The 26,869-nt window shown below is 53.4% G+C and overlaps 1 protein-coding gene across 4 annotated transcripts in view; it reads left to right on the top strand.

The window, feature by feature from the left end:
* EHMT1 (euchromatic histone lysine methyltransferase 1) overlaps positions 1 to 26,869 on the top strand; it is a gene marked incomplete at its 5' end in the record, with an annotated part of 146,562 nt that overhangs the window by 57,084 nt on the left and 62,609 nt on the right. For 3 of the 4 annotated variants that reach the window (XM_082655949.1, XM_082655947.1, XM_082655950.1), the window contains 3 exons: positions 13,428 to 13,494; positions 17,460 to 18,016; positions 25,075 to 25,255. In XM_082655949.1, coding sequence (XP_082512075.1) covers positions 13,428 to 13,494; positions 17,460 to 18,016; positions 25,075 to 25,255 — 805 coding nt within the window. The remainder of the gene's footprint in view (positions 1 to 13,427; positions 13,495 to 17,459; positions 18,017 to 25,074; positions 25,256 to 26,869) is intronic. The other variant, XM_082655948.1, reaches the window with a different exon arrangement.

Raw genomic sequence — 26,869 nt, 5'->3', positions numbered from 1 at the left:
CGCTCTACATCTCAGAAGTTTCTTGGACTGCAGATGCGTCCCATCTTTGAGAACCTGTTTGTTGCTTACAGCCCGGCGTTGGCATCCCTGTGGTTCTCAGGGAGGGGATGCCACCGCTGGTCCAGGCCTTGGGCAGAGAGGGGCAGATGGCAGGTCGGGTTTGGCATCTCCTGTTATGGCTAGAACCAAAACCTCCCTCCTCATGGGAGAGAAGGTCCCTTTTGTGTGCCCCGTGCTGGGTGCTGTGCAGTGGTCTCCAGGGCGCAGGCCGAGGCAAGCCTGGTGGCCAGTGTGGAGAAGGGGCTTTCCTTTCAGTAGTCATCGGGTGAGCTGAGCGAGCCACGCCTGCCACGAAGATGATTGTCGAGAGGGTTTCTCCTCCTTTCTCTTAATATCGTACTGTTGTTGGGTCTCTTTATAGCTCAGGTAGATAAGGCCTGAAAGCTGACATCCCCTCTCCCAATCCAGCACACGCGCCGCACAGCCCTCTGGAGCCAGGATAGAAATGCTGGTGGCCAGTTGGGAGGGCAGCAGTTCCCTGGGGGCACTGACTGCATCCTTTCCCGCCTCCCCAGCACATGGAGCTGTTTTACATGGTTCTAGTCGAGTTCATCTCAGATTCTTTCCGAAATGGCTTTTGCTGCTTTTAAACTTAAAATGTGCGTGTAGCACTTAAAGATGAACCTTCTCAACCTTTGTGTTTGAGACAGGAGTTCTGTGCAAATGCAGGAGTGATGTGACATGCGTGGATGCCAAGTGGCCTGGGCCTGCGGAGGCCGAGGAAACAGTCAGCTGTGGCTGGAGGCGGGGGCTCCAGTCCTGCAGCTTTCAGGCCTGAGGCCCGGCCGCAGAGCTGGCCCCACAGCGAGTGCAAGGTCTGCGAGCCGCTGTGTCAGCTTTTGTGTTTTTCTGGAGCTGGCTCTCCTGCCCCGTCCTCGGGGTTGGCCTGGCCCTGGGGGTGGTCCAGGGTCCCCAGCACACCATTTTGAAGATGAAGTATTTAGAGGCAGTTTTAACTTTCTGGTACTTTTGTGACTATAACCTTATTGTTGAGGTTAGCACTTCTGCGCAGGGAGAGTGTGTGGGAAGGGGCTCGCTTCTAAGGTAGCTTGTGGTTGGGCTTCGAGCGGTCCCGCTGTGGGAGCCTGGAGAGGTCGGGGCCCTGTGCTCCCTCCCCTCAGAGGCCTCACCCCTCCCCGCTGAGCGGGGGGGTCTTACTCTCAGCTCCCGGGCAGGGCAGCAGGCACAAAGGGAGGTAGAAACCGAGCTCCCTGGTGATGGTCGTTGTCATGGTGGTTGTTACTGGTTTGTGGACGTGACCACGTCGTCTTTTTCTTTCTTTCTTTTTTTTTTATATATATATTTATTTATTTGGCTGCGCCGGGTCTAGTTGCGGCACAGGGGATCTTCGTTGCGGCATGCAGGATCTAGTTCCCTGACCAGGGATTGAACCTGGGCCCCCTGCACTGGGAGCATGGAGTCGTAACCACTGGACCACTAGGGAAGTCCCTGTCTTCAACATGCAAATTGAGAAAGTTATTGAAATCTATAATTTGTCTATAGGCTTGTCCTTTTAATACACATTATCCAAAATATATCTAGCCCTTACTTACCTTTGAATTTTAGGAATCTTCTAAGGGGTAATGTCAGAATTTCTATGATCATTCTCCCACCATCCGTTGTTTATTTAACAACAACAAAAAAGTCAGCAGTGTGGTAGAAATTGATGGGTGGGCACCTGGGAGGCAGAGCGGTGGGACCCTCTTGCGCAGGGAGTGAGAGTCTGGGTCTGCCCAAGGCTGTCACCTGGGTGGGAAGGCCCCTCGCCTCTCAGGTGAGCAGGTGCAGGTGCCAATGAGGAGGCTCACGGGTCTGACAGTTAAGTACAAAGGATTCCTTGTAATTTTCCTGGAGAGTTCGTGGAGACTCCTCATAGAATCCTAACCTTAATGATCTGTGCTGTACCGTTGTCCATTGGTATCTGTCCGTTGTCCCTTCGTATCTGTTGGGGATTGTTTCCAGGACCCCCTGCAGATACTAGAATCGTGGATGCTCAAGTCTCTTATGTGAAATAACAGTGCTATTGTTTGCATGTAATCTAAGCACATCTTCTGTATACTTTAAATCACCTTCTGATTATTACTTGTAATACCGGATACAGTGTAAATGCTGTGTAAACAGCTGCCGGCGCCTCGCAAACTGGCAAATTCAGGTTTTGTTCTTTCGCACTTTCTGGAGTTTTTTTCCGAATATACTTGATCTGCAATTGGTTGAGTCTGCGGGGGTGGAACCCTCGACACAGGGGGCCAACTGTGTGTGTAACAAAAACTGTCTTTTTAAAAAGCATGTAGAAGCAAATGTTGTAAACTGAGGCTAACTGCATCATGACAGATTGCACTTGGTGCTCATTCTTCTCATGTCCAGTGATGTCCAGTGGGGGCGGATGGAGGCCCTGGGCCTTGAGGAGGGAACGCAGGCTACCTTGACGTCACCTACAGATAGCGCTGTTGGAGCGGCAGGTGGTTCTTACGTGCTTGTTCTGTGGCTACACTTAGCGGGAGGGACACCAAATAAGTGGTGCTGCTGTGAGAACTGGTACAAGATATTTGTTTTACTCACAAAGAAAATCTGAGTGAGACTTAGTAGATGGGAGTCTTCGTCCTCGTGATAGAAACGCGGTCGCTATCTCCTGTCCTGTGACATCACTACAATGAACACAGCCACCCGCCAGTGTCACCTAAAGATGACTTTAGAATACGACTTCTCTGGTCTTTGCATCTGGGTATTTCCCCCCTCCCCCACTTTTTGTTAAAAACAAACGACTGTACACTTTTTCTTGGGAGACACCCTTTGTAATGTCATGCAGCCAGAATTGGTTGCCTGAGTGCACTTCAGCTGCTTCTCATCTTCCATGGAGTTGGGGGGTCTTTGCTGCACAGATGTCCTGTGTGGGATCTGAAACCGGTCTGTGTCGCTGGCACAGGTCCTGGCCGCTGCCCTGTGTGGAAGGGTGCCCTGTTGTCCCGCGCGTGGGGAGCAGGCAGGGTCCAGAGCAAGGCGAGGCAGGGTGGGTTCTTGGCGGGGCAGCTGCGGGGTGGCGGGACTCTGGTGTCTGAGCGGCCACAACCGTACTGAGGGCTGTGTGATTGGAAGTTAACTCGAGGAGCGTTGACTGAAACAGGAAAAATACGCAATGTAGGAGCCGTGAGCTGAGTTTTCTTCCGGATCTTACCGAGGACTGTAGCCTGGGAGACAGCTTCTCAGTAGCTCTGAGGGGCTGCTCTGAAGAGGTGGGGGAGCGGCCAGGGTCTGTGTGGTCTGGGCCAGGGGGTGTGTGCAGCCAAGCACACATCTCGGTAGAAGGTAACTGCTAGTCACGGGGAAGGGGTATTTCCATTAATGATTTTAGCCCTTTTTTTCTGTGTATGGAAAGAGGCAGGAATTTGGGTTCATTAAAATTCTTCTGAGATATCTACTCTCTAAGGGGCCTATTTTTCCAAAGCACAGAGAGCCTCTCAGGGTGCGCTCTCTGTCAGCACTGCAGTGGCTCAGACTTAACCCTTGTAGAACGGGTGGTGGGTGTGTTCTTTCCTTTTTTTTTTTTTTTTTTTGCTGTACACAGGCCTCTCACTGTTGTGACCTCTTCCGTCGTGGAGCACAGGCTCTGGACGCGCAGGCCCAGCGGCCATGGCTCATGGGCCCAGCTGCTCCGCAGCACGTGGGATCCTCCCGGACCGGGGCACGAACGCATGTCCCCTGCATCAGCAGGCGGACTCCCAGCCACTGCGCCACCAGGGAAGCCCGCGTTCTTTCTTTTACATAAGGATACCTGAAGACCCTAGCAAGACTTTTTTTTTTTCACCACCTTGAGATGTTTTTATTGAAATGCATATGGTATGGGTAACAAGCGACCTCCCTGTGGTCCAGTTGGGACCTCTTCCCCCAGAGATGGGTCAGGCCAAACACCCCAGTGGGGCAGACAGTCTCCCAAGTGGTAAAAGGGAGCCAAGTTAGGGAAGGCCTCCCATGCCAAGGCATAAGAGATGGTGTGAGAGCAGGACTTCATAATTCCTTTGGTTTTTTTCCTCTGCATTTTATTTTCTTCTGTGTTCTATTCTCTTATGAAGAAATTGTTTGATTAATAGTTCTTTTTCTTTCTAGGAGTATGATTTCACAGGGCAGAGAATATTGCCTTTTGAAATGTAAGCATTGCCATTTCAGAATTACAGAAACCTAGGGTCCTTCTGTCCTTTGCTGATCCTCACAGACTCAGTGTAGGGCTGCCAAGTTCAGCAAGTAAGAATACCAGATGCGGGACTTCCCTGGTGGCTCAGTGGTTAAGAATCCGCCTTCCAATGCAGGGGACACGGGTTCGATCCCTGGTTGGGGAACTAAGATCCTACATGCCGTGGGGCGGCTAAGTCCGCTGCTCCAGAGCCCATGCGCTGCAGCTAAGATCCGATGCAGCCAAATAAATAAATAAATATTTTTTTAAAAAAGAAAAGAAAACCAGAGTCTGATGCATATTAAAGTGGTGAAGAAAATTAAAAAAAAAAAAAAGAATACAGGATGCCCAGTTACATTTAAAGTTCAGATAAACATGCTAAAACACGGCTTGTCATTTATCTGAACTTAAGATGTCGCTGGACATCCATGTCTTGGGCAGCTTGTTGCACCCACTGCCCTGTGTTGGCCTTACACATCCAGCACGGGGTCAGATTCTACCTCACCTCTTGGGATGTGTTTTTTCCCTTAGGGTTTGTGTATATCGAAATCTGCCAATTTGCATTTAAGGAAAAAACTTCACAAACTGGAAAGTTTTCTTTCTTTTTTCTCCAGCCACATCAGCTCTTTAGGATGTGAAAACTGATGCTCCAAAGGGTAGAGTTTGTTCTTCTGGGAGGGGCGGTCAGACCCAGCTCGCAGTGAGCATGTGGCTGTCGCACTCCCCAAAGGGCGTGCTGCCGCTGCCGCTCACTGGCCATTCTGGCCACCTCCTGGGCAGACTTTGTACCCCCGCCCCGGTGCCTTTCAGGTGGATCTAACTGGGATTTTAATCAGAGGCAGTGAAGAAGTCGAATGAGGGTCTGGATAGGCTGGTGGAGGGACTCTTACTGTGAGCAGTTCTGGCATCGTGGGGTCCCAGCTCCAGTTTTACTGTCAAAAACGGCAGGTCACCGAATGTGAGGACGCGAGGAGGGTTAGGACCAGCTGGCAGGGCTGAATGGAGGACAAGGCTGGAGGGGGACCGGCCTGTTCTCCAGTGGACAGATGGACCTTAGCCGCATGGTGCAGAGTCTGAGGGTTTTCTTCTGGTTTCTCTTCTGTTTAAGGAATGTGGACACTCGAGGCAGGAGCGCTTTGTTTTTGCATATTTAAGAAGAGTTGAGTCTGACTTCCTTGGCAGTCCAGTGGTTAAGAGTCCTTGGTTCTACTGCAGGGGGCTTGGGTTAGATCTCTGGTCCGGGAACTAAAACCCACGTGCAATGTTGAGTTTAGGACTGTAAAGATTCCTGATTCTGTGAAGAGAGGGGTGTCCTTGGGTATAGCCCCACCCCTCAGGACCCCGCACCTCCCTTCAGTCTTTCCTCACTGCTTTCACCCTGTAAATGTCTTTTTATTTAGAAGTTTGTATGCAAAGGGCTCTTTGACTGAAAGAAGCCCCAGAATCTCTGCAAATCCCAGGCTCTGAGAAGATTCCCTTTTTCAGTCTGGGTTTGGGAGTGTGATATGAAGTCTGCTCCTGAAATGTTCTGGAGTTCGGGCAGATGTGCTGAGGATAAAGAGGACAAAAAGCCCGGGAAGGAGCTGTTTTTCTGGAATTGTCGTGTCTCGGTGGTGCAGTGGACGAGAGTTGTACGGCGTGTGTGCCTTGTGTACACCTGGTGAGCACACATGGTCCCCGCTGGTTCCCGCTGCAAGCTGTGGATTCTTAGTCGTGCCCAAGTTTGTGGCATCTGAAAAACGGAAGGCCTGATGCTTACGGATGAGGTTGCCGGTCCGGATTCCCGGTGCTTTTGCGGGTGGGGTCTGACTCTGGGGTTGTCTGTCTTCCAAGGAGGAGGTGAAGGAGGTGCAGGTCCTTCCTTATTGGGACACATGGGTCTTGGGGTGGAGATGGGGCCCAGCCTTGCGGTTGAAGCCCTCGTGATTTAGGCGGTGGCCGTGGTACTTGAGCAGGGTGAGCAGGTTCGGCCCGTGCTGAAGGAGGGATGGAAAGTGGGGCAGGTCGTCTGCGGGGGGCGCCCATTCCTTCACCTCCTGGCTTCCTGAGGGTGGGGTGTTGGGGTCTCAGGCCACGGGGGCCATGGATCTCTGGGCTATGGGCAGGGCCGCCAGGGTGAGCTGCCAGCACTGGGTCAGGGGCTGTGCCTTTAGAGAAGCCAGGTTGGGGAGGCCTCCGCCCTGACCAGTGACCTTGATCAGTGATGTGGCCTGGGGGAGAGTTTAGATGATTTTATTGGAAGTTCTTCCAGGAAAGAGACCAGGCTTTTGGGAAACGAGTTAGCCACTGGTGGACCTTCACCAGTGTTGATTCTGTTGTCTGTGTATGAGTGAGAGACTGGCCTTTGGGTTCTGTGCCTCTGCGGCCATGTTGACTTAATTAAGAACTTGAATTGCTGGCTGGTTGTTCATGCACATTAATGTGTTTCACTCCCATACAACTAGGTAGATGGTTGTAAATGGAAAGGTCTTGATTTGAAGTCGAATAATTACCTCAAAACTTTGTTTTAACCCATTGTTTTGTTTTGCTTCGATCAGGGAGAAAGAATAACCTGCTAGGCTAGACAGGGTTGAGGTAAGCAGTAACATTTCTTTATTGTGAGCTTTACGAATACGTGCTGCTCTTCCTTTTTTTTTTTTTTTTTTTTTGGTGATATGCGGGCCTCTCACTGTTGTGGCCTCTCCCGTTGAGGAGCACAGGCTCCGGACGCGCAGGCTCAGCGGCCATGGCTCACGGGCCTAGCCGCTGCACGGCATGTGGGATCCTCCCGGACCGGGGCACGAACCCGTGTCCCCTGCATCGGCAGGCGGACTCTCAACCACTGCGCCACCAGGAGAGGCCTATTTTTCTTTTTTTTTCTCTTCCTTTTTATGCAAGAGAAATTGGCCACTGGCGGGGCCTGTGTCTTAAATAAGGCACAGCAAATGTTAGAGCAGAGCCCTAGGGCAGGTTTTGTCAGGTAGAGGCTTGTACAGAAGTTTCAGACCGAGAGAGTATTCCTTTTCTTTGATATTTGTTTTTCATATTCATCTGATAAGCTAATGTGTCCTTCGTTTGGAGACTTCATAGCATCCCAGACTCCAGCACACTGTCCCTTGCCCTACAGGTGTCAGCCGCTTGGGTGTGCCCCTCCTTGCCCACCCCTGCCTGTCCTCTGCCCTCCCTCCTTCCCCATGCCACCCCCTCCTCCTGGTCCTCTTCCACCCTGTGCCACCGGCAACAGTCACTCAGAGAAACGAGCGAGGAGGTGCTTGGGTTTTAAGTAGGAGACAGAAGTGAGGCAGAGATGGCGGTGCTGTTTCCAGGTCTCATGCTCACCCAGGGCCTGGTGTGTTGTGAGCACGTCAGCGGGTTCCTGAATGCACTCGGGTAGACACAGAGCAAAATAGCGGCCCAGTCTGGCATTATTTGAGTGTGTTACATAATATTCCTTTTTTTTTTTTTTTTTTTTTGCGGTACGCGGGCCTCTCACTGCTGCGGCCCCTCCCGCCATGGAGCACAGGCTCCGGACGCGCAGGCCCAGCGACCATGGCTCATGGGCCCAGCCGCTCTGCGGCACGCGGGATCCCCCCAGACCGGGGCACGAACCCGCGTCCCCTGCATTGGCAGGCGGACCCTCAACCACTGCGCCACCAGGGAAACCCCATAATATTCTTAAAACAGACTTTTTTTGGGGAAAGGTCATGAACCATAATTTTGTGGGTGAACGTGTGGCTGGCTGGTGCTGTGACAGGAGGCAGCTGGTTTGCCACTGTGTTCATAGGGTCCTGGGGGCTGTGCCCACCCCGGCTTGTCTCCAGACACCTGCTGTGTTCATGGGGTCCCGGGGGCTGTGCCCGCCCAGCTTGTTTCCAGACATCCGTTGTCACCAGTCAGGGCCCGGGGCCCAGAGGTGTTGTTGGCGGGCCCGGTGTCCTTGCTGTGGGGCAGTGGCCCCAGAGTGAGGATGAATTCAGTCACTAAGTGTGTCGTTTGGTGCCACCCTCCTGATTCCTGCTAAGGTGCCGACAGCATTGCCCTTGCACCATCTGTGCAGATGTCAGTACTGCGAAACGGGTGAGTGGGATCCTGCTGGTGTTATGAAAACAGTCTTGATCTCTGGAAGGGTCTTGGGGACCCCAGAGAACTCCTGTTTGAGGGGGTTGAAGGGTGTAGGAGGTTGGCAGTTGGGATGCAGCTGTGATGGGCTGGGAGAGGCAGTGAGGCCCGGCCATGTGGGGCTGAGGGTAAAGATGAGGTACAGCCTTGCCTGGCCCTGGATGGACAGTGGGAAATCAGGGGCCTGGGATCAGACATCCTGGCCCCACGGCCCAACCCGGTGGGGACAGGTCATGGCATCATTACTGAGATGTGGCCAGGACAGGTCCTGGGAGGTGACGCCTCAAGTCAGGTGCTGCCAGTGAGGTCAGGGGGCAGGCGGATGAGTTAAGATGCGTGAAGCAGGCCTGGGCAGGAGGGCATTTTCTCCGGTCTAGACCCTGAGGATCAGTACCTACATGCAGGAGTAAGTGGAATCTGACTTGGTGCTGGTCCCGGGTGTCAAGAGGCCAACTCTGTGGGGAACCCCCCAGGAGCCTGTCCAGGCACCCCGCCAGGGTCGCCACAGCTCTTCCCTGTTTCAGAGTCTGGAAACCCAGATTTCTTGTAAACTCTCCTACTTTTTAAATGTTGATAGTTCATTGAAGGTGGAAACAGCTGTGCTGTCTGACTCCCGAGCCTGCTACTCCTTTGGGGGTTTCCCCCACCCCGCCACTAGTTGTCTTTATGTCTCTGTTCTCCTGCTCTCTCCGGACCTGAGTCCCACAGCCAGTGCTGGAACCCTTGCGTTTGCCCGTGGTCCTGGGCCCCCGGTGACACGGGGTGCAGGCGCAGCAGTTTGTGGAGCCCCCAGTGCACGCGTGTTCTGTGTCCTCACGCATCCTGGGCTGCGGGTCTGCTGGCTCCGCGTCAGGCACCAGGTCTGTCGTCCTCACAGCAGCTCCTGGAACAAGCGGTCCCTGCCTTGCAGCTGCAGAAGCCAGGTGACCTCGGCAAAGTGCAGGGGGACAGAGGAGCCGGATAGGGCCTGGGTCCTCAGGTCCCAAGCCTGTGCTTCTGCGCCTCTGCCGTGGACCAGTTCCCCTCTGGGAAGTCCTTGCTGCTGCCTCTCTGTTCCCTGCAAGACGTGCTGTCGTCATTTCAGTTCTACCCTGTCTGCCCTGTGGCCACACAGCGTGCTTCCAGTCTGAAGACTTTCCTAACTTTTCCTTTTTAAAACACTTTAATTTGAAATAATTTCAAACATACAGAAAAGTTGCAAGATTAGTACAGTGGCTCCCATCTACCCTTCACCCAGACTCCACTTGTTATGTCCTTCACACGTGCACATGTGTGCACACACACCACACACATGCATCTTGTCTCCTCTGTCCCGCACAAAGGTAAGTCCAGGCTCTTATTTACTACAAACAAGGACATTTCTCTGAATAACCATCAAGATACCCGATGTTGACACAACCGTCTGGTCTGGTCTGCAGTGCATACAGGTGTCACGGTAATCACACGTGAACACGGTGCCCGGTCGCTGTGCGTGCAGTCGTCACAGTAGTCCCTTCACAGCGCTTTCCCGCTCTGGACGGGGAGTTGAGGGGACTCCAGCTCCTCGGTCTTCCTTTTCCAAGGGCACATCACGTTGCTTTCTGGAAACCCTGGTGGCAGGAAGGGTTAGGGTTAGGGTGCATCCCATCAGGAGACCTGCCGCTTTGTCCGTGACCGTCCCATGGGTGAGGCTACAGGTTTCTCCACGGAAGGTCACTGCTCTTCCCTTTACTTGAGGGAATTCCCTCTTACTTGAGGACAATGTTGCGGCGAGATACTTTAAGATTCTGTAAGATCCCGTTTCTTACGAAACTTCCTCCACGAGTTGTAATGGTGGCTTCAGCTCCCAGCCCTCTCTCTGCCTTCAGTTGTTGGCATCTAGGATAAGCAGCTTTCCCTGTTGGATTTGTTTGTTATCCATTCATTTATTTAATGCTGGTGTTTATTCACTGGTTTACAATTCCTGTTCCTGTCATTATTCATTTTGATGCTCCAAGTGTCGTAAACTCCGGAGTGGGCATCCCTTGGGTCTGTCCTGGTTCTTGGACGCCCCCTGCCAGTTTGAGTGCTTCGTTTTCAGGCACAGCCCGAGGTTCTAAGCTCCTCTTGTGCCCCTGCCTTGCCTGGAGTTGGTCCTCTCTGCCAGGAGCCTCAGTCTCTCTGTGGCGGTGGCACGTGGGAGTCGAGATTCTGTGCTGCTGCTGCCCAGGGGCCCTCGCACTGCTCAGAGCTTCTGCTGTGCGCACTGCCGTTGGCTCGCGTCTTCTCTGGAGGTTTTCCTCCTCCTGTTGTGGCCCCGTATCCCAAGCTCACTCTGGGGTTAGTTGAGGCTCTTCTTGCAAAGCAGAGACTGAGGTCACCCATCCACCTTTTACTGTCGGGATTGTCACAGCCCCTGCCTGTGGGAGAGCTGGCAGGGGTTTCAAGTGTCTGCCAGCAGTTCTGTTTGGTTCTGGTTTTGTTAGTGGTTTGGGCTACGTGTTCCACCTGTAATCCTTTTCTGGTTGATGTCGATTTTGTAGGTTGCTGGCCCTTTGGAAAAGGCAACGAAAACCATGTTCCCTCTATTTTTTTTTTTTTTTTTTTTGCCATACGCGGGCCTCTCACTGCTGTGGCCTCTCCCGTTGCGGAGCACAGGCTCCGGACACACAGGCTCAGCGTCCATGGCTCATGGGCCCAGCTGCTCCGCGGCATGTGGGATCTTCCCGGACCGGGGCACGAACCCGTGTCCCCTGCATCGGCAGGCGGACTCTCAACCACTGCGCCACCAGGGAAGCCTCCATGTTCCCTCTTGCTAGGTACATATAGGTTCAACTCACAGAGCATCTGGGTTCAGGAGATTTCTGTCTTTCTTGCCCTGGTCGTGGGCCGAGCTCACCCGCAGCCTCAGTCTCTGGGCCTTTGGGCTTCCAGATGTGGCACTGGCAGTGCCCACAAGGAGCAGGGTGGCCGCAACACGTGTGGACTGTGCGTCTGAGCTGTCCCAGAGCGCCCCTCAGGCTTGCGCCACACCCAGTCCCCTAGGAAGACCCTGTTTTTCTCTGCCACATGCTTTCTCAGCTTCTTCCTCCCGCCCGGCACTGCCGACAGGTTGGGGACAGGACAGGTTCCCCCCTTTGGACCCTGAGTGCTCATGCTGGCAGGGCAGACAGGCTGGTGGTGTGCCTGGTGGTGGTGGGACCAGCAGGGCCACAAGGCGAGGTCCAGGTGAGGCTGTCTGAGAAGGTGGAGCTTGGCCTGCTGAGGGGTGGCGGGGTCCAAGGGCCAGAGGCTGGCATCAGGGTGTGGGAGGGGGTGCCGAGGGGAGCAGAGGCTGGGCTTTGCCATCCACGATGAAGGCTTGTTTCTCCTTGACGAGGAGGGATGTGTCAGGTCTGACTCCGTAAGAAAGTACTCCCCTTCTTCTGGGAGGAAGGCTGTGAGGCCTCAAGAGTTTCCCTTAGTGCCTGGCACCAAATTCCAGCTTCCTAACTGCAGAAGGGGCAGCAGGGAGTTGGCCAGTGCCAACAGACCAGGACTGTTTAATCCAGGCCTGTAGATGGTATGAGCACAAGGCCACTGGGAGGGGCTGGAGAAGAGCCCCCAGCTGGCTACCCCTCACCGCTGCAGCCTTGCAACCCCTGTTTTATAACGTCACAGCACCCCACACTCTAGGTGAAGTTAATGTGTTTGTTTCTTATCCCCCGACTGGAACAGGGCTCTGAGGACTTTTCTGAAAAGGACCACACATGGCTTTGACCACAGAGGTTTCTGTCACATCTTGTCGTTATTGTTCATAGGTCTCTGGTGATGTAAAAACCACTGTCAGCTGGCCCTGTGGCCTGGACCCTGCTGTCCACTGAGGCCTCCCCTTGGGCTGGCAGGTGCCTGGCACACAACAGATGCTCAGGAACGGTGGCTGGCCTTCATCCATGTGGCCACGTACACGACTGAGCTCCTCAGCTCCTAGAACAAGGGACCCTGTGTGACCAGCTAGGAGTGGATGTCCACCCAGGCGCCATTGGCTGTGGTCTGGTGGCCAGGACCGGGTAGTGCCAGTGAGACCCTACCCCTGTGTGTGTGTGCATGCACACATGCCTCAAAAAACAAGTCCTCTTAGGTCCCCTGAGGAGTTCTCAGGGGCCCCAGTGATCCTCAGCTTACACTTTGAAAACCACTGGGTTTCAAACCACTGGTCAGGCCAGACGTGGAGCCCTGGAAAGGTAGGAGAGTGGAGCCTGCAAGTGGCCGGAGGGAGCTTGCCGTGCTTGTGCCCCTTCTTGGCCCGCAGGCCTGGGGTGGTAGAGTCAGCGGGTGGGGACTTCTGGAGGTGCCAAGGAAGGAGGGCGCCGTGGGGGTGGGGGTCCGGGTGGGGGTGGGCACTGCTCCAGGGAGCCGCCTGACCCCAGTGAAAGTAGCAGTGGGAGCCAGGCTCAGGAGGAGTGTTGCGAGCATATGTTGTGGTGTCTCTTGAAGAAAACATTCCAGAACGTTACGCAAGCGTTATGGGAGCTATGCCCCTAGACTCTGGATGTCGCTAAGAGAGATGCCTAGAGGGTCTGCGTCAGCTGCTACCCCTGTGGACCGGACACCTGCAGAGACCCCGCTTAAGGGTGTGTTGTGTGTTTCTGTTCGTTCTCTAACCAGACTCTCACATTCCTGAAGGCAAGAAGTTTGTCTTAAAACCATTGCAAGAGGCATCGTGTAATTCACGTCTCTGTATGGTAGACTCAAATATTTAGTGATTCAGGTTTTCATTGAATTTTCTTGATTTATCCATTTCTCTAACTTTTCTGTAGGTTGTTGGACATTTGAAATACTTAGATGAATTGTTGTCAGCAGCAGAATGCACTTTGAAATAAATTGTAGCATTCCTATGATAGAGAAAACATTTGCAATTTTAGTTACGTAAGCCATGCATTCTTATTATTAAAAGACTGTCCCCCCAATACAGTTGAAGTAGAGGTTTCCCGCGGCTGTGGTTGACTGCTGGTCCTCCTCTCAAAGAGACGGTGTCAAGAGCATTTTCCACTGGCTCGAGGTTCCCTGTCCGTCCTGCCCTTGGTGGTTTAGTTTTGGTTTGGATGCGATGCCCACGGACAGGAGTCCTGCTGGCGGAGCCCGGCTGACATTTATTTCTCTTTAGCAGGCGGTTCCGGCGAAGGGGGAGACCAAGCAGGACTGCGGCCTGGGAGCCGAGCTGCCGAGTGAAGGTAAGGGCGCCCGGGGCCCCTTGCCTGGCCACCCCTCCTCAGCCAGGCCTGCCGTACGGCCTCCTCCTGTGGGGTCCCGGGGCTCATGGTCCTCTAGGAGGGTGGAGGCCCTGTGCGTCCTGGTCCTCAGGGCGCCGTGAGGCCAGCAGGGGGGCGGCCGCACCAGGTCTTGGGGCATGGAAGCTGCTGCGGAGGTGCCAGGAGGTAGAGGGAGGCTGGCGAGGGGCTGGTACATAGGGGAGCTTTTGGAGGGACAGGCCCGGAGTCAGGCTGGGAGGTGCTGGCTCTGGGACAGACCGTGACAGGTAAACCCCACTGTCCCACCCAAGCTGCCTGGGGGTGCCAGCCAGACCCCTTTGGAGAGCAGCGTCCTGGCTGGATACCATGAGGCCGGCGCCTGGGAGCCTCAGATGCTGGTGTCCGCCCGGCCGTGTCGGCACAGGCCCTCCTGTGCGAACAGCAGGGCCACGCGGACGAGAAGCGTGTCTCAGTGTCGTCCTGCTGGCTGGTGGTGTGGCGCTGTCCCCACTGACGTGGGAGGAAACGCGCCCGCACCGCGCTCCTGTCCCTTGTGACAGAGATTGCCGCCTGGTCCCGGCTGCACACCCGCGCCACCGCCCCAGCCTGGTCCCTGGACGATGTCCACCCGCCTCTCAGCTGGGTGGGGAAGAGGCTGGCTCGGGGCCAAGGTCAGGCGAGCTTACCCGGGCTGTCAGACGCCCATCCGGCCCTGCATCCTCTGAAGACACACAGACAGTGGCCCGTGGGTGGCAGAGGCCAGTCTGGAGAGGTTGCCGTGTGTGCAGCAGTGGGAGGCGAGGGCCCTGCCTTTCCAGGCACTGCAGGGAGACGGAGGCCTGTTTCCCAGTGTTCCGTGTAGACCTGTGAGCTCGGTGCGGGCGGCCCTGAGCCTCCCAGGACGAGGCCTCGAGTGGCCTGGTGGCAGGGACCACCTTGTGCCCTAGGCCGGCAGCCGCTTTTTGTCTTTCCCGAGCTGTGGTGCGGCCCCCACGATGGGAACTGCTGCGGGCCCGCCCCTCCCTGGTGGGCCCACATGCTGCTCTGACACCTTTTCACATCCACGGGGTCCTCTGCTTTTGTGACCACCCCGTGCACACCCGAGGGTGACAGTGGGTGAAGGCAGAGTATGGGCCCCCAGCTTGGGGCTGATGGCAGGGCAGCCTTGCTTGAGAGAAGGGACCCAGCAGCCCAGGCCACAGGGCAGGACCGTCTTACCTGTGAGTGTGTCGCTTAGCATGTGACCAAAATGCTTCAGGTTCTAGTAGAGCTGTTGGGACTCAGGGAGCTGAGTGGGGTAGGGGTTGGGCAACTGCCTGCCTGGCTTCCCAGGGCTGTTTCCAGCCTTACCCCCTCTCTCCCTGGGGCATCTTCTCCAGACAGCCCAGCTTGGACGGAAGGCCATGGCCCTGCCCTGCTTTCTGCCCTCGCCCTGCACCTCAGGGTGCCTCATCCGGCCCACCGGCCCCTCTCTGCTGCACCCCGGCTGGCCCTGGGGCGCTTCCCTCCCGGAGCTGCCCTGCACACTGTCCTGCCTGTCCCTTTGCTCACAGTGGTGGGACCTCTGAAGACCTGCCTCAGCGTTTTCCTTCTGGCGCTGTCTTCCTCCCTGTTCCTTGATATGTTCCCTTCCTTGGGCTCCCACTCTGTCTGCCCTCCTGGGCCCTTTTCTAAAAGAAGTTGTGGATGAGTGATGCCAGGTGCCAGTCTCCTCTGCACACGGCCCCTGCGCCCAGGCCTGGGCCCTCCTTTCGAGGAACCTCCAGACTGATTCCTGCAGCAGCTGCACCACGTCCATGCCCCCCAGCAGCGAGGGCGGCTCCCGACAACACTCGTCGGCACCTTCTTTTTGGTTCCATCTGTCCTAGTGGGTGCAAAGTGGTATCTCGTCGTGGTTTTGATGTGTATTTCCTTGCTGGCTGGCGATGCTGAGCATTTTTTTCATGTGCTTATTAGCCATTTGTGTATCTTCTTTGGAGAAATGTCAATTCAGATCCTTTGCCCGTTTTTAAAATTGGTTATTGATTTTTATTAATGCATTGTCAGAGGTTTTTAAAAATATATTTTAGGTACAAGTTCCTTATCAGATGTGTGATTTGCAAATACTCTTTTCCAATCTATGGGTTGTCTTTTCACCTTCTTGATGGTATCCTTTGAAGCACAAAATAAAGTCCAACTTACCTGTTTTTCTTTGGTTGCTTGTGGTTTTGTTATAGCATCTAAGAAACCATTGCTTCATAGAAGATCATAAAGATTTATGCCTGTGTTTTCTTTTTATAGTTACAGATCTTGGAAACGTTTTCAGTTAATTTTTGTATATGGTGTGAGGTAAGGGTCCAACTTTATTCTTTTGCAAGTTGAGATGCATTTGTCCTAGGAGCTTGCCTTTCTGAGCACCTGTCAGCGTCTGGCCCCTGGGTGGCTGTGCTCGACGCCCCGTGACTGTCCGCATCCCCGTCCTCCTTTGTGTTGGGAGAGGCCCATTTCCCCTTCCTTTGCTGTGCTTTTCCACGATTTACTTTGCTGTTTGTGAAAATTTGTTTTCCCTGCACATTTCAGAATAAGGTTATGGAGTTCCTCAATACACTGATTGGAATTTTGATTAGGGTATCATTGAACTTAGAGAGTCAGTTTGAGGCGACATGCATCTTTGTATTTTTGCCGTCACGTTCAAGGTCGTGAGATACTTTCATTAAATTTTTTTTTCTCTGCAGAGACTTTGCATGATCTTGGTTAAAGTTTTATATCCTTTATAGTTTTTCCTGCTTTTTTATGAATACTGTCTTTTTTTTTCCTTATGTTTTCTCAAAAGTTAAGGCCAGCGTAGAAAAATGCCTTTGGTTTTTGTACTTGATTTCAGATTTGGCAGCCTTGCTGCACTCGTGTTTGACTTGCTGACGGACCAGGTGTGCAGGAGAGCCTAACCCTTGTCGCCAGGCCTTGCTCCTCGTTTCTCTCTCCCGTGGGGTCATCTGGGATCCCACTCTTGTGTGAACCTTTGTGGTGTTAATGGATGTCCTGATGTTGTTTCTGATCCTACATGGAATTCATGCAACATTTCTGAATAAGTGTATCTTTGCTGTAGGTTGGCATGCGGCCTTCTCCAAGTTGAGTAGGTTTTCACCTATTCAGTTTTGCCAAGGGTTTTAAAAAAAATTAATAGCTGTTTATTCATTCAGACAGTACTTACTGCACTTGTGTTTCTGTGCTCAGGGTACAGTAGTGAACGTGGACCTCTCCTTGCAGGGGCCAGTACAGTCGTGATGGAGTCGTGGCAGGTGATGTGCTGTAAACAGGGATAGAGGGGTGATGGGTGGTGGGGTCTTGGACGTGACCACATCCCCTCTGCACCCAGTGCTGTAACTGTGAGCTTTCTGCTGGGGTCTGTAGTGAGGCTCCGCATGTGGCGATCTGCTGGTGGGAAGTGTGTTTCTTGTTTATCAAGTTGAGGAGACGCGCTTCAGAGACCAGGGGTTTGTAACGAGGCTTCTGGCTGACAGACTGAAAACTCACCCTGTTTTCTTTAGGTCTGTTTTTGGGAAGCTGCTCCCAAGGCCTTGTTTCCTGTCTCTGAATCCTACCCAGTTTTGTTTTCCAGTGGTGAATTTGTTCCTGGAGGATATGTAAATCCTGCATAATGTGTTGGAAGTCTTTTAAGAATTCACTGGAGGAGTGGGGTGTTTGTTTCAAGGACCACACCCCACCCACACCTCACTAGGGGCGGGGCGCAGACCGCCCTTCTGGGGATGGGGTCATTCCCCCCTTAACTGACTCACTGTCGAGACAGTGTCTGTGACATACTTTATATTTAATCCGTCTGAACTCAAATGTTTGTCTATGAAATAAAGTGGTTTTTCTTCAGACAGTTTTGTGTAAGCAGGGCAGTGGGGGCTCTCGTGTTGGGGTCGCAGGCGGGGCAGCCACTGACCCTTCTCCTCCTTCCGTAGGGTCACCTATGGCTGCTGATGAAGGCTCGGCAGAGCAGCAGGGAGGGGAGGCCCATGTGGCTGCAGACGGGGAAACCAACGGGTCCTGCGACAAGAGCGATGCCAACGGCCACCCGGCCGCTGTGAAGCACACTCAGGAAAGCACGAGAGTCAGCCCGCAGGAAGGAGCCGGTCCGGTGGCCCGGATAGCAGAAAATGGGATTTTGGACAGAGACACTGAGGTGGGGAAGCAGAACCACATCCGAGCCGACGGCTTCACTCAGACTCCCGTCGTCGGGAGCAACGGCTACTTCCTCGGCAAGGCCCCCCTGTCTGAGCCACCGCTGCGGGTGGCTGGCGCCCTGGCCTCCTCCCTGCCCGGTCATGCCGCGAAGACCCTCCCTGGCGGGGCTGGCAAAGGGAGGACTCCTGGCGCTTTTCCCCAGCCGCCGGCCGCCATGCCAGCCAAGCCCGGGGAAGGCAGCAAGGACACAGAGGACAAGAAGGCCCCGGCCCCGGGCGCTGACGTCAAGGTCCACAGGGCTCGGAAGACCATGCCGAAGTCCATCCCGGGCCTGGTAACGCGTCCCTGTTGGGGTGGGGCCGCTCTCCTGTCTGTCTCCTCTTTTGTTTCGTGTGCGGATGGCAAGTGGACTTCTGTGCGTGGAGGGGAGAGGCCGGGAAGTGGTGGGGTCGTCAGCCACGGTTGCCTGCGGGCCTTGTAGGGTTCCTGAGTGTGACCCGTCAGCCTGCTTTCTGGGCTTCTCCTCGTAGGTGCCTGGGCTCACCGGGAGCTCCTCGTCCGCGTTGGGGAGTTACTGGCTTGGGAGACTCAGCACCCGCCTGTCTCTCTGGGGAGTGAGTAGGCAGGAGGGCGGCTGGGGCCCGGGAGTGACGCGCTACAGACACAGGGCGTGGTTTGCTCCCTGCTTCCTGCACGAAGTCCGGGTGTGCAGTCAGACGCCTGGCATTGCTTGTGCTGGTGCTGCTGGTGCGGGTCGGACCCTTCCCCAGGGGCCCCGCGGCCTGACCCGTGTGTTTCTCCAGCTCTAGAAGGTTCTGCACGGCTTCCCTCCCTGGACCTCCCCTCTTCTCCAGCTCCATCATTTGTCCCTCAAGACCCAGCACTTTGGTCTTGCTGGTCATTCCACATGTTGATGTTTTCAGTTTGACAGTTATATTTTTCATATCCAGTGTATTGGATTAGTTTTTTAAGAATACCTGCATTGTTAGTTACATCTTTGTCTTATCCTTCAAAAGACAGTTATAACCCTTGCATGGTCTTGGTTACAACTCCTGTCTCCTCACGTGGGGGTTCTGTCTGGCCTTGGCACCTCTTGTTCGGGTGATTTTTCCCCTGAAATGACTTTCCTCCAGAAGCGTGCACATCTTTGTTTCTGTGCTTCCCTGTTGCCTGGCTGTAGCCTGCCTGCTGTGACTATGGAGCCGGGGGGGTGCTGGAAGCTGGGCCGCGGCCCACTGCCCCCGCAGCGTGGGGCCCCTGACGCCCCCAGCCTGACCAGCCCTGGCCTGACTTCTGCCTTTCGTAGTATTTTTATGTACGTGCCGAAAGTTAAACTTTTTAATAATTGTTCACAGGAGGCTGCACAGATAGTACAGAGAGAGCCCATGTCCCCTCCAGCCGGTTTCTCCCAGGGTACCACAGTGTGGGTTTACGTGCCCACCCAGCACTGCGAGCCTCCCTCTGTGGTCACCCCGGCCGTCCCTGACCCCGTCCCCCATCTCTGGAGGCATGTTGTTTCAGGTGTTCTGAAACGCGGGATGGCAGAGTTCGGGGGCTTTCTTCCCTCACTCCGCACCCCTGACCCCCCACCCAGGCTATGTCTGCAGGGCCCTCCTTTGCGTGTCGACAAGTATTGCCTGTGTAACCGCTCGCCCATCGAGGGACATTTGGGGGTTCTCAGCCTCGGGGTGCTCCATTAAAGCTGCTCTGGACATTCACGTACACATTTTTGTTTGGATGAAAGTTTTCGCTTCTCTGGGTAAAATATCCAGGAGCTCAGTTGCAAGGCTATGTGGTAATTGGATATTTAGTTTTATAAGTAACCGCCACGCTGCACTGCACAGGCTACTACATTCTATGTCCCTGCGTCCTCCAGAGGGGTGTTTGGTGTTGCCTCTTCTCTGTCGTAGCTGTGATTCCTCGTCATGGTTTTAGTTTGAACCTCCCTAATGACTGATGGCGTTGAACAACTCTTCATGTGCTTATTTGCCATCTGTATGTCCTTTTTGGTGAAATGTCTTTCATATCTTTTGCCCACTTTACAATTAAATATTTTGGGAGCTTTGAGAGTTTGGGATATGGACCATTGCCAAGTGTTGGTTTGCAGATATTTTCACTTGGTCTGTAGCTGGTCTTCATCCTTTCGCTACTGAAGACCCCATGGTTTTTCTTAAAGCAGAAGTTCTTCATTTTGATGTAGTCCAGCTTACACAGTTTTTTTCTTTTAAGGCTGTGCTTTTGCTGTCATGCCTAAGAACTCTTCACCCAGCCCTAGATCCTGAAGATTTTCTCTAATTTTCATAGTTTTTTAGTTTTATGTGAACTTTAAATATATGGCCTGTTGTGAATTAATTTTTGTGTTAGATTTGAGGCTTAGGGTGAAGTTTATTTATTTATTCACCTACCATGTTTAAAATGCATGTCAGACAACATTGTTTATTTATCTCCTCGAAATCGTACTCTTATTCCATCCCCACTTTAGAATTTTATTCTAATGTATTTTTATTCTCAAACATCTTTTTATATCCCTCTAGGGGTTTAAAAAAAAAAGCAATCTGCAATTTAATTTCACGAAATATCTCTGACCATAAGGTTTATCTGAGGGTTAGCTTTGTTCTGGTTGGAGTTATTGTGATTAGTAGCAGCTTGCAGTCAATTGCAACACATACTTTGTTGGAAATTACTGAGCACTCTCGGGCTGGTCACTTGTAGTGAAAGAAAAGGGAAGGATTTTGAGGCTTTGGAACCTGATTTCCTGAAGACCAAGCCCATCCGCTCCACACCCTGGAAACTTCATCTGTTCCTGGGACCCCTGCCGGAAGAGGGGATTGGAGACGTGGAGATGGGGTGCCCTCCTGGCTCCCGGCCCAGGTCCAGACCTGGCCTCTCCTGCCCTCTGGCTTCTCTTCTCCCCAGACCCAGTTTAGTCTTGTTTGCTTTTCTTAGGAAAGCATGTTTTATTGAAAATTGCGTTTTGAAAACAGTCATCCCCATGATAGAAAGAGTGTTACATGCTTATGGCAAGAAATCCATTGTACTTTAAGAGTTTAAAAATACAGGGGTTTTCACAGCCTGGTGGCCTCGCATCCCCAGGCAGGGCAGAGCCAGTTTGCCTCTCGGACCCAATGCCTGTGCCATCAGAAGGTGCCGACACAGGGTTAGACTCAGCCACCGTTCACGCAAAGGAAGTGAGAACTTCTGGAAGGAGACCCTTTTATCCCGCATTGGCACGCCAGTGTAGACCCGTCTCCCTAACTGAATTGTGCTCATTCCTGGAGGTGCCACACGGGGACCTCTGGCTTCTCCTTGGGTGGCTGTGTCCCTGCGCTCTCCCTGGCTCCTTCCACACGGCCCCCCAGTAGTCCCTGGGTTCTGGAGAGAAGATGCGGGCCTGGCTGGGTACTCTCGGTCCGGGTGGGGCGGGTCCTCCTGCAGCTGGGGTGCAGGTGGGTGTTTGCTGCACCCGGAAGCGGGGGCACCAGGTGGGTGTGAGGACTCGCCCCAGTTGGGCCAGGCCCGACAGTGGCTGGGGTGAGGAAGGGAGAGCCGCTGAGCAGAGTGAGCACTGAGGTGGGGAGGCCAGCGGGGGCCAGGCGCGGTTGCCCTCGGGCGTCTGGGTCACACACTGTGACCCGGGCGCGTGGCAGGTAGGTGTTGGCGTGGGTCCTCTCTCCACGTGGGGGACTGGCTGGGGCTCTGCGGTGCCCCGCCGGGAGGTCAGGCGCCAGCCGCTCCGCCTCGGTGGGTTTGCTTTGTCAGATGATGGGGCCCTAACAGAGTTTAGGGTCTTCACTCAAGTTCAGCAGTTTTTAATTTTGTTTTTTAGATTTTCAAAAATAATACCTTGAATCAAAGAATGGATTTTGTGCCTGAGTGAGAACGAGCCTCACGTGGCTGTTGCCTTCTCAGATTTAGCTTCTGCCTTCATCCATTTATCCTTTAAGCTCCTGTGTCACGTCTGTCTTGCAAGCACTGGTGGAGGTGGTAGCTGCGTGGTCTCTGAGGTCGTTCGTGGGAGGAGTGAGGGAGCGATCGTGTCAAAGCAGTGACCTTGAGACAAAGCCCACATATTTGAGAAGGACTGGAGAATTGACCCAGCTAACAGGTTACCTTTACCAGGGCTGTCTGTGCCAGGGCACGTTAGCGGTGGAGGCCACGGAGGAGGCCTCGGCCTGTGCTGTGTGAGGAGGAGCTGCGTGCGGGCCCAGGCGGGGAGCCTGGCAGAGGAGCCAGAGGGCTGAGCGTGGGTCCCGCTGGGAGAAGCCGAGTCCAGGGCCGCCCCTGGCAGGCCTGTTGGCATCTCCCCGATGTCGACTCCCAGAGATGTGGACGCTGTATTAAAATATGCGTAACACAGAATTTGCCATTCTGACCATTTTTGAGTATCCAGCCAGGGGCATTAAGCACATTCATTGTTGTGCGGCCGTCGCCACCATTCTCCCCAGGACTTCCTCGTCTCCACAGACTGACGCTCTGTCCCCATTAAACACTCACTCCCCTTCCCCACCCCCAGCCCTGGGCCCTGACATCTACTTTGTGTCTCGGATTGACTACGCTTGGTCCCTCATATGAGGATTTGTCCTTTTGTGCCTGGCCTGTTTCACTCAGCACAGTGTCCTCGAGACAATGTAGCCTCTGTCAAAACTTCCTTCCTTTTTAAGGCCGGATAATATTCCATTGCATGCGTGTACGTATACACACATGTACATTTAGTTTATCCATCATCCATCAGTGGGCACTTGGGTTGCCTCCACCCCTTGTCTGTCGTGAACGATGCTGCTGTGAACACAGTTGTACAAAGAGCTCTTCGAGTCCCTGCTTTTGATTCTTCAGAGTGTGCACCCAGAAGTGGAATTGGCAGGATCATAGGATAATTCCATCTACTTCTTGAGGAAGCCCCACGCTGTTGTCCACAGCATCTGCGCCATTTTACCTTCCCCCCAGCAGCGCACCGAGGCCCCAGTGTCTCCGTGCCTTCACCAACACTTGTTTTCTGTTTGTTTGATAGTAGACATCCCAGGAAGGTGAGGTGGTCTCATTGCGGTTTTGAGTTGCATTTTCCTGATGATCAGTGATGTTAAATTAAGCATCTTTTCATGTGCTTTTTGGCCATTTGTATGTCTTCTTTGGAGAAATATCTATTCAGATGCTTTACCCATTTTTAAATTGGGTTTTTTTGTTGTTGTTGAGCTGTAGAGTTCTTTATATATTCTATGCATGATTCCTTTATCGGATATATAATTTGCAAATATTGTCTCCCATTCTATAGGTTGCCATTTCTTTCTATTGATTTTGTCCTTTGATGCATAGAAATTAAAAAAAATTTTAATGGACGTGTAATTGACTTACAATATATTAGTTTCAGGCTTACAGCATAGTGATTCAATATCTTTATATATTACAAAAGAATCACCAGGAATAGTCTAGTTACCATCTGTCACCATTCAAAGTTATTACAGTATTGTTGACTGTATTCTCCATGCTGTGTGTTACATCCCCATGACTTACTTATTATATAACTGTTGGTTTGTACTTTTTAATCCCCTTCACCTGTTTTGTCTGTCCTCCCCCACCTCTCTACCCGCTATTTATTCTCTGTATTTATGAGTGTTTCTGTTTTGTTATGTTTGTTCATTTGTTTTGCTTTTTAGATTCCACATAGAAGTGAAATCATGGTATTCGTCTTTTTCTCTGACTTATTTCATTTAGTGTAGTACCTCTGGATCCATCCGTATTGTCACAAACAGCAAGGTTTCATTCTTTTTTATGGCTGAGTAATATTCCATTGTGTGTGTGTATAAATACACCACATCTTCTTTATCCATTTGTCTGTTGACGGGCATTTAGGTTGCTTCCACATCTTGGCTATCATAAATAGTGCTACAGTGAACACAGGGGTGCATTTATCTTTTTGAACTATTGTTTTTGTATTCTTTGGATAAATACCCAGGAGTGGAATTGCTGGATCATATAGTAGTTCTATTTTTAACTTTTTGAGGAACCTCCATAGTGGCTGCACTAGTTTGCATTCCCACCAGCAGTGCACTAGGGTTCTATTTTCTCCACACCCTCTCCAACGTTTGTTATTTGTGGTCTTTTTGATGATAGCCATTCTTACAGGCGTGAGGTGATGTCTCATTGTGGTTTTGATTTATAAGAAATTTTTTATTTTATTTTTTTATTTTTGGCTGCGTTGAGTCTTCGTTGTTGCGCACGGGCTTTCTCTAGTTGCAGTGAGCTGGGGCTACTCTTTGTTGCTGTGCGCGGGCTTCTCACTGCGGTGGCTTCTCTTGTTGTGGGGCACAGGCTCTAGGCGCGCGGGCTTCAGTAGTTGTAGCTCGCGGGCTCTGGAACGCAGGCTCAGTAGTTGTGGTGCATGGGCTTAGTTGCTCTGCGGCATGTGGGATCTTCCCGGACCAGGGCTTGAACCTGTGTCCCCTGCATTGGCAGGTGGATTCTTAACCACTGCACCACCAGGGAAGTCCCTATAAGAAATTGTTAATTTTAATAAAGTCTAATTTATCTTTTTTCTTTTGTTGCCTGTGCTTTTGTTGTAATATCCAAGGATTCATTGCCAAATCCAATGTCATGAAGCTTCCCCCGTTTTCTTCTAGGAGTCTTACAGTTTTAGGTCTTTGATCTGTTCAGAGTTAATCTCTGTCAGTGGTATAAGGTGAAGGTCCACCTCCATCCTTTTGCAGGTGGCTGTCCAGTTTCCCTGCCCCATACATTGAAGGATCACACCTGCTTTGTGCACAACGAAATGTGGTTCAGTGGAATCGGGTTTGAGATCAGACTGTCTCAAGGCTGTAGGTGATTCTGGGGAAGCAAGTGGTGGTGGGGTGCTGAGTGGTGTCCGGAGCAAAGGCAGGGCTGTTGGTCGGTGCCAGGGGGTTGACGTCCACATCACAGGCTGTTGTGGTCTCAGAAGGCTAAGGCCGAGACACTGAGGAAATGGGTAAAACTGAGCAAAAGCGTCTTTAAGGTGTAACATGATGATCTGTCGTGGCGTGAAAACCACTTGGGGGATGTGCACTGTGTAGCCGTGATCACCTGGAATGTGCCCCATCTGGGTATTTGCAAACGTAGTCATAGTTTATTACCTAAATCACAGGCTGGCTGGCTTTCTGTAAAGGCCCAGGTGGGAGACGGTCCCGGTTCTGGGTGCCGCATGTGTCACAGCCGCTGCTACTTCCCTGCAGAAACGCAGACTCTGTTCTTGGCCTGTGACGCCGACCCGCGCCTGTCACAGGCGCTCTGGTGGCAGCGGGTTTCTGCGCTCTCCCCTCTCTCCTCAGCGCACATCTCTCGGGGGAGTGGTTTGGTGGGAGAGGCACGCTGTTTCATCGCTGCCTGCCTGTGCGTCATTGTCGCGTTGTCTTTGTTTTGAAGCACGCGGCCAGTAAGGACCCCAGGGAAGGCCGGGACGCCCGTGACCCTGAGGAGCCGAAAGAGGAGTTGAGCAGAAATGCCTCGGATTTTGGACGACAGCAGCTTTTACCCCCCTTCCCGCCCCTTCACCAGTCGCTACCTCAAAACCAGTGCTACGTGGCCACCACGAAGGCACAGACAGGTAAAGGGAACCTGCCGCCGCCTCTCTCTCGGGCGTGTCCCGAGCCTGCACCACAGAGGACGCGGGCCCCGCTCCACCCTCACCCGGTGCTGTGTCGCGTCCTCCGCTTGTTTTCAGCTTCCAGGTGAAGATCGTTTTCATTCTGACAGTCTGCGGCCTTGGTCTGATTGGGTGGAGGGCTCTGGATTTGAGGAGTCTCCCAGCTCATGGATTCAGTACTGCAGGGGCGCCGTGGTTCAGGTGCGGGTGGCCGTGGGGCGGCCCCCTCCCACCCCGAGCCACCTCTCCTCACGCTCACCTGGGGGCGTGGAGGAGCATCGGGTGCCTTGTGGGGCCTTTCGCAGGAGGGGGGCGCTGGTGAGCGGCCCCCAGGGAGGCTGCCGTGGCAGGCGTGCCCGTAGAGCCTGCTTCCTCTGCAGACCCCTCCAGTGCAGACAGGCCTCTCTGCCAGGCCCGGCTCACATCGCTGAGGACTCACAGACGAGGGGGAGGCGGCCCCCCGAGGGGCTGCCCTGGGGTGGTCATGTGCTGGTTGGGGCCTGTCTTCCTTAGGACTTTCAGGACACTTGTTGCTTATCAGTAATTTCAGACCAGAGGTTCTGCAGAGGATGCCTGTGGCCTCCCCCGTCCCCCTCCCTCCATTCCACCCCGTGCACAGTTGCGCATCCTTCTCCCGCCCAGCGTGTAACGTTTACTTCTGAACGTGCGTGGAAGTTGCAGACATGGGGCCCTGGGCGCGTCCCTGTTGTGCGTGGCGCCCTCTCGGGCAGTCGCTGTAGTGTCAGAGCCTGAAAGGGCCCCCCGTGTGACACGTCGTCCAGGCCTCAGGCCCCGCTCGCCTTTGCCAGTCAGTTGTCCCAGGAGGCATTTCTGGCCGGCTTCCTGCAGTCCCTTAGTGTGCGTCTGGACATCTGGAGCGTCCCCCTGGGGTCGCTGCTGTCTTCCCGGGTCAGGCTTGGGTCACTGCCGTCCCCGAGGGGCGTGTGTCCTTGCTGCGTCCCCTGGGAGTGGGGTGTGGGTGTTGGTCCTGCTGCGGCAGGGCTGGGTCTACAGGCCCTTGGGTTGTTGTCCTTTGTGTCTTTGGAGACGGGACTTAGAGGGTTGCATGGTCCCACCTGGCAGCTTGAGCATCTAGGGACCCACTCCCAGACTGATCGTCCCAGGATGGCTTCCAATTCCATTGCCCTGTCCTTACTTCCTAGTGGAGCTTCTGCTGGAATGAAGGGCCTCCCCTTTCCAGCCTTGCCTCTGTCTCAACTCACGGATCCTTTTGTGAGTCTCTGGGCTCCAGTCCGTCACCGTCATGTTCAAATTGCCCCAGGTTTGCCCTTCAGGCTGGCTCCTGAGTCCTCCGATGTGACCCCATCACTTTGTGAGGACTTCCCGGCTACACCAGGTGGACCCAGCCCGTCTTGTCCTTCCCCAGTCCTGGGACTAGCTGTGTCTCCAGGGAGTCCTTGTTCTGTTTGTTGGAGCGCTGTGGTTGGTTAGAAAACAGGGTCAGTCTGTCTCCCCACCACCTCCAACTTTTGGTCTATTTCAACTCAGTATTATTTGTTTCAAAGAGTTAAAGCTGGACAGAGTTGCATGTCTCTGTGGAATTAAACCCATGTG

This window comes from Grampus griseus (assembly GCF_964374135.1).
Source record: "Grampus griseus genome assembly, chromosome: 6".
In the NCBI taxonomy this organism is placed as follows: Eukaryota; Metazoa; Chordata; class Mammalia; order Artiodactyla; family Delphinidae; genus Grampus; species Grampus griseus.
This window is presented reverse-complemented; position numbering and strand designations above follow the sequence as displayed.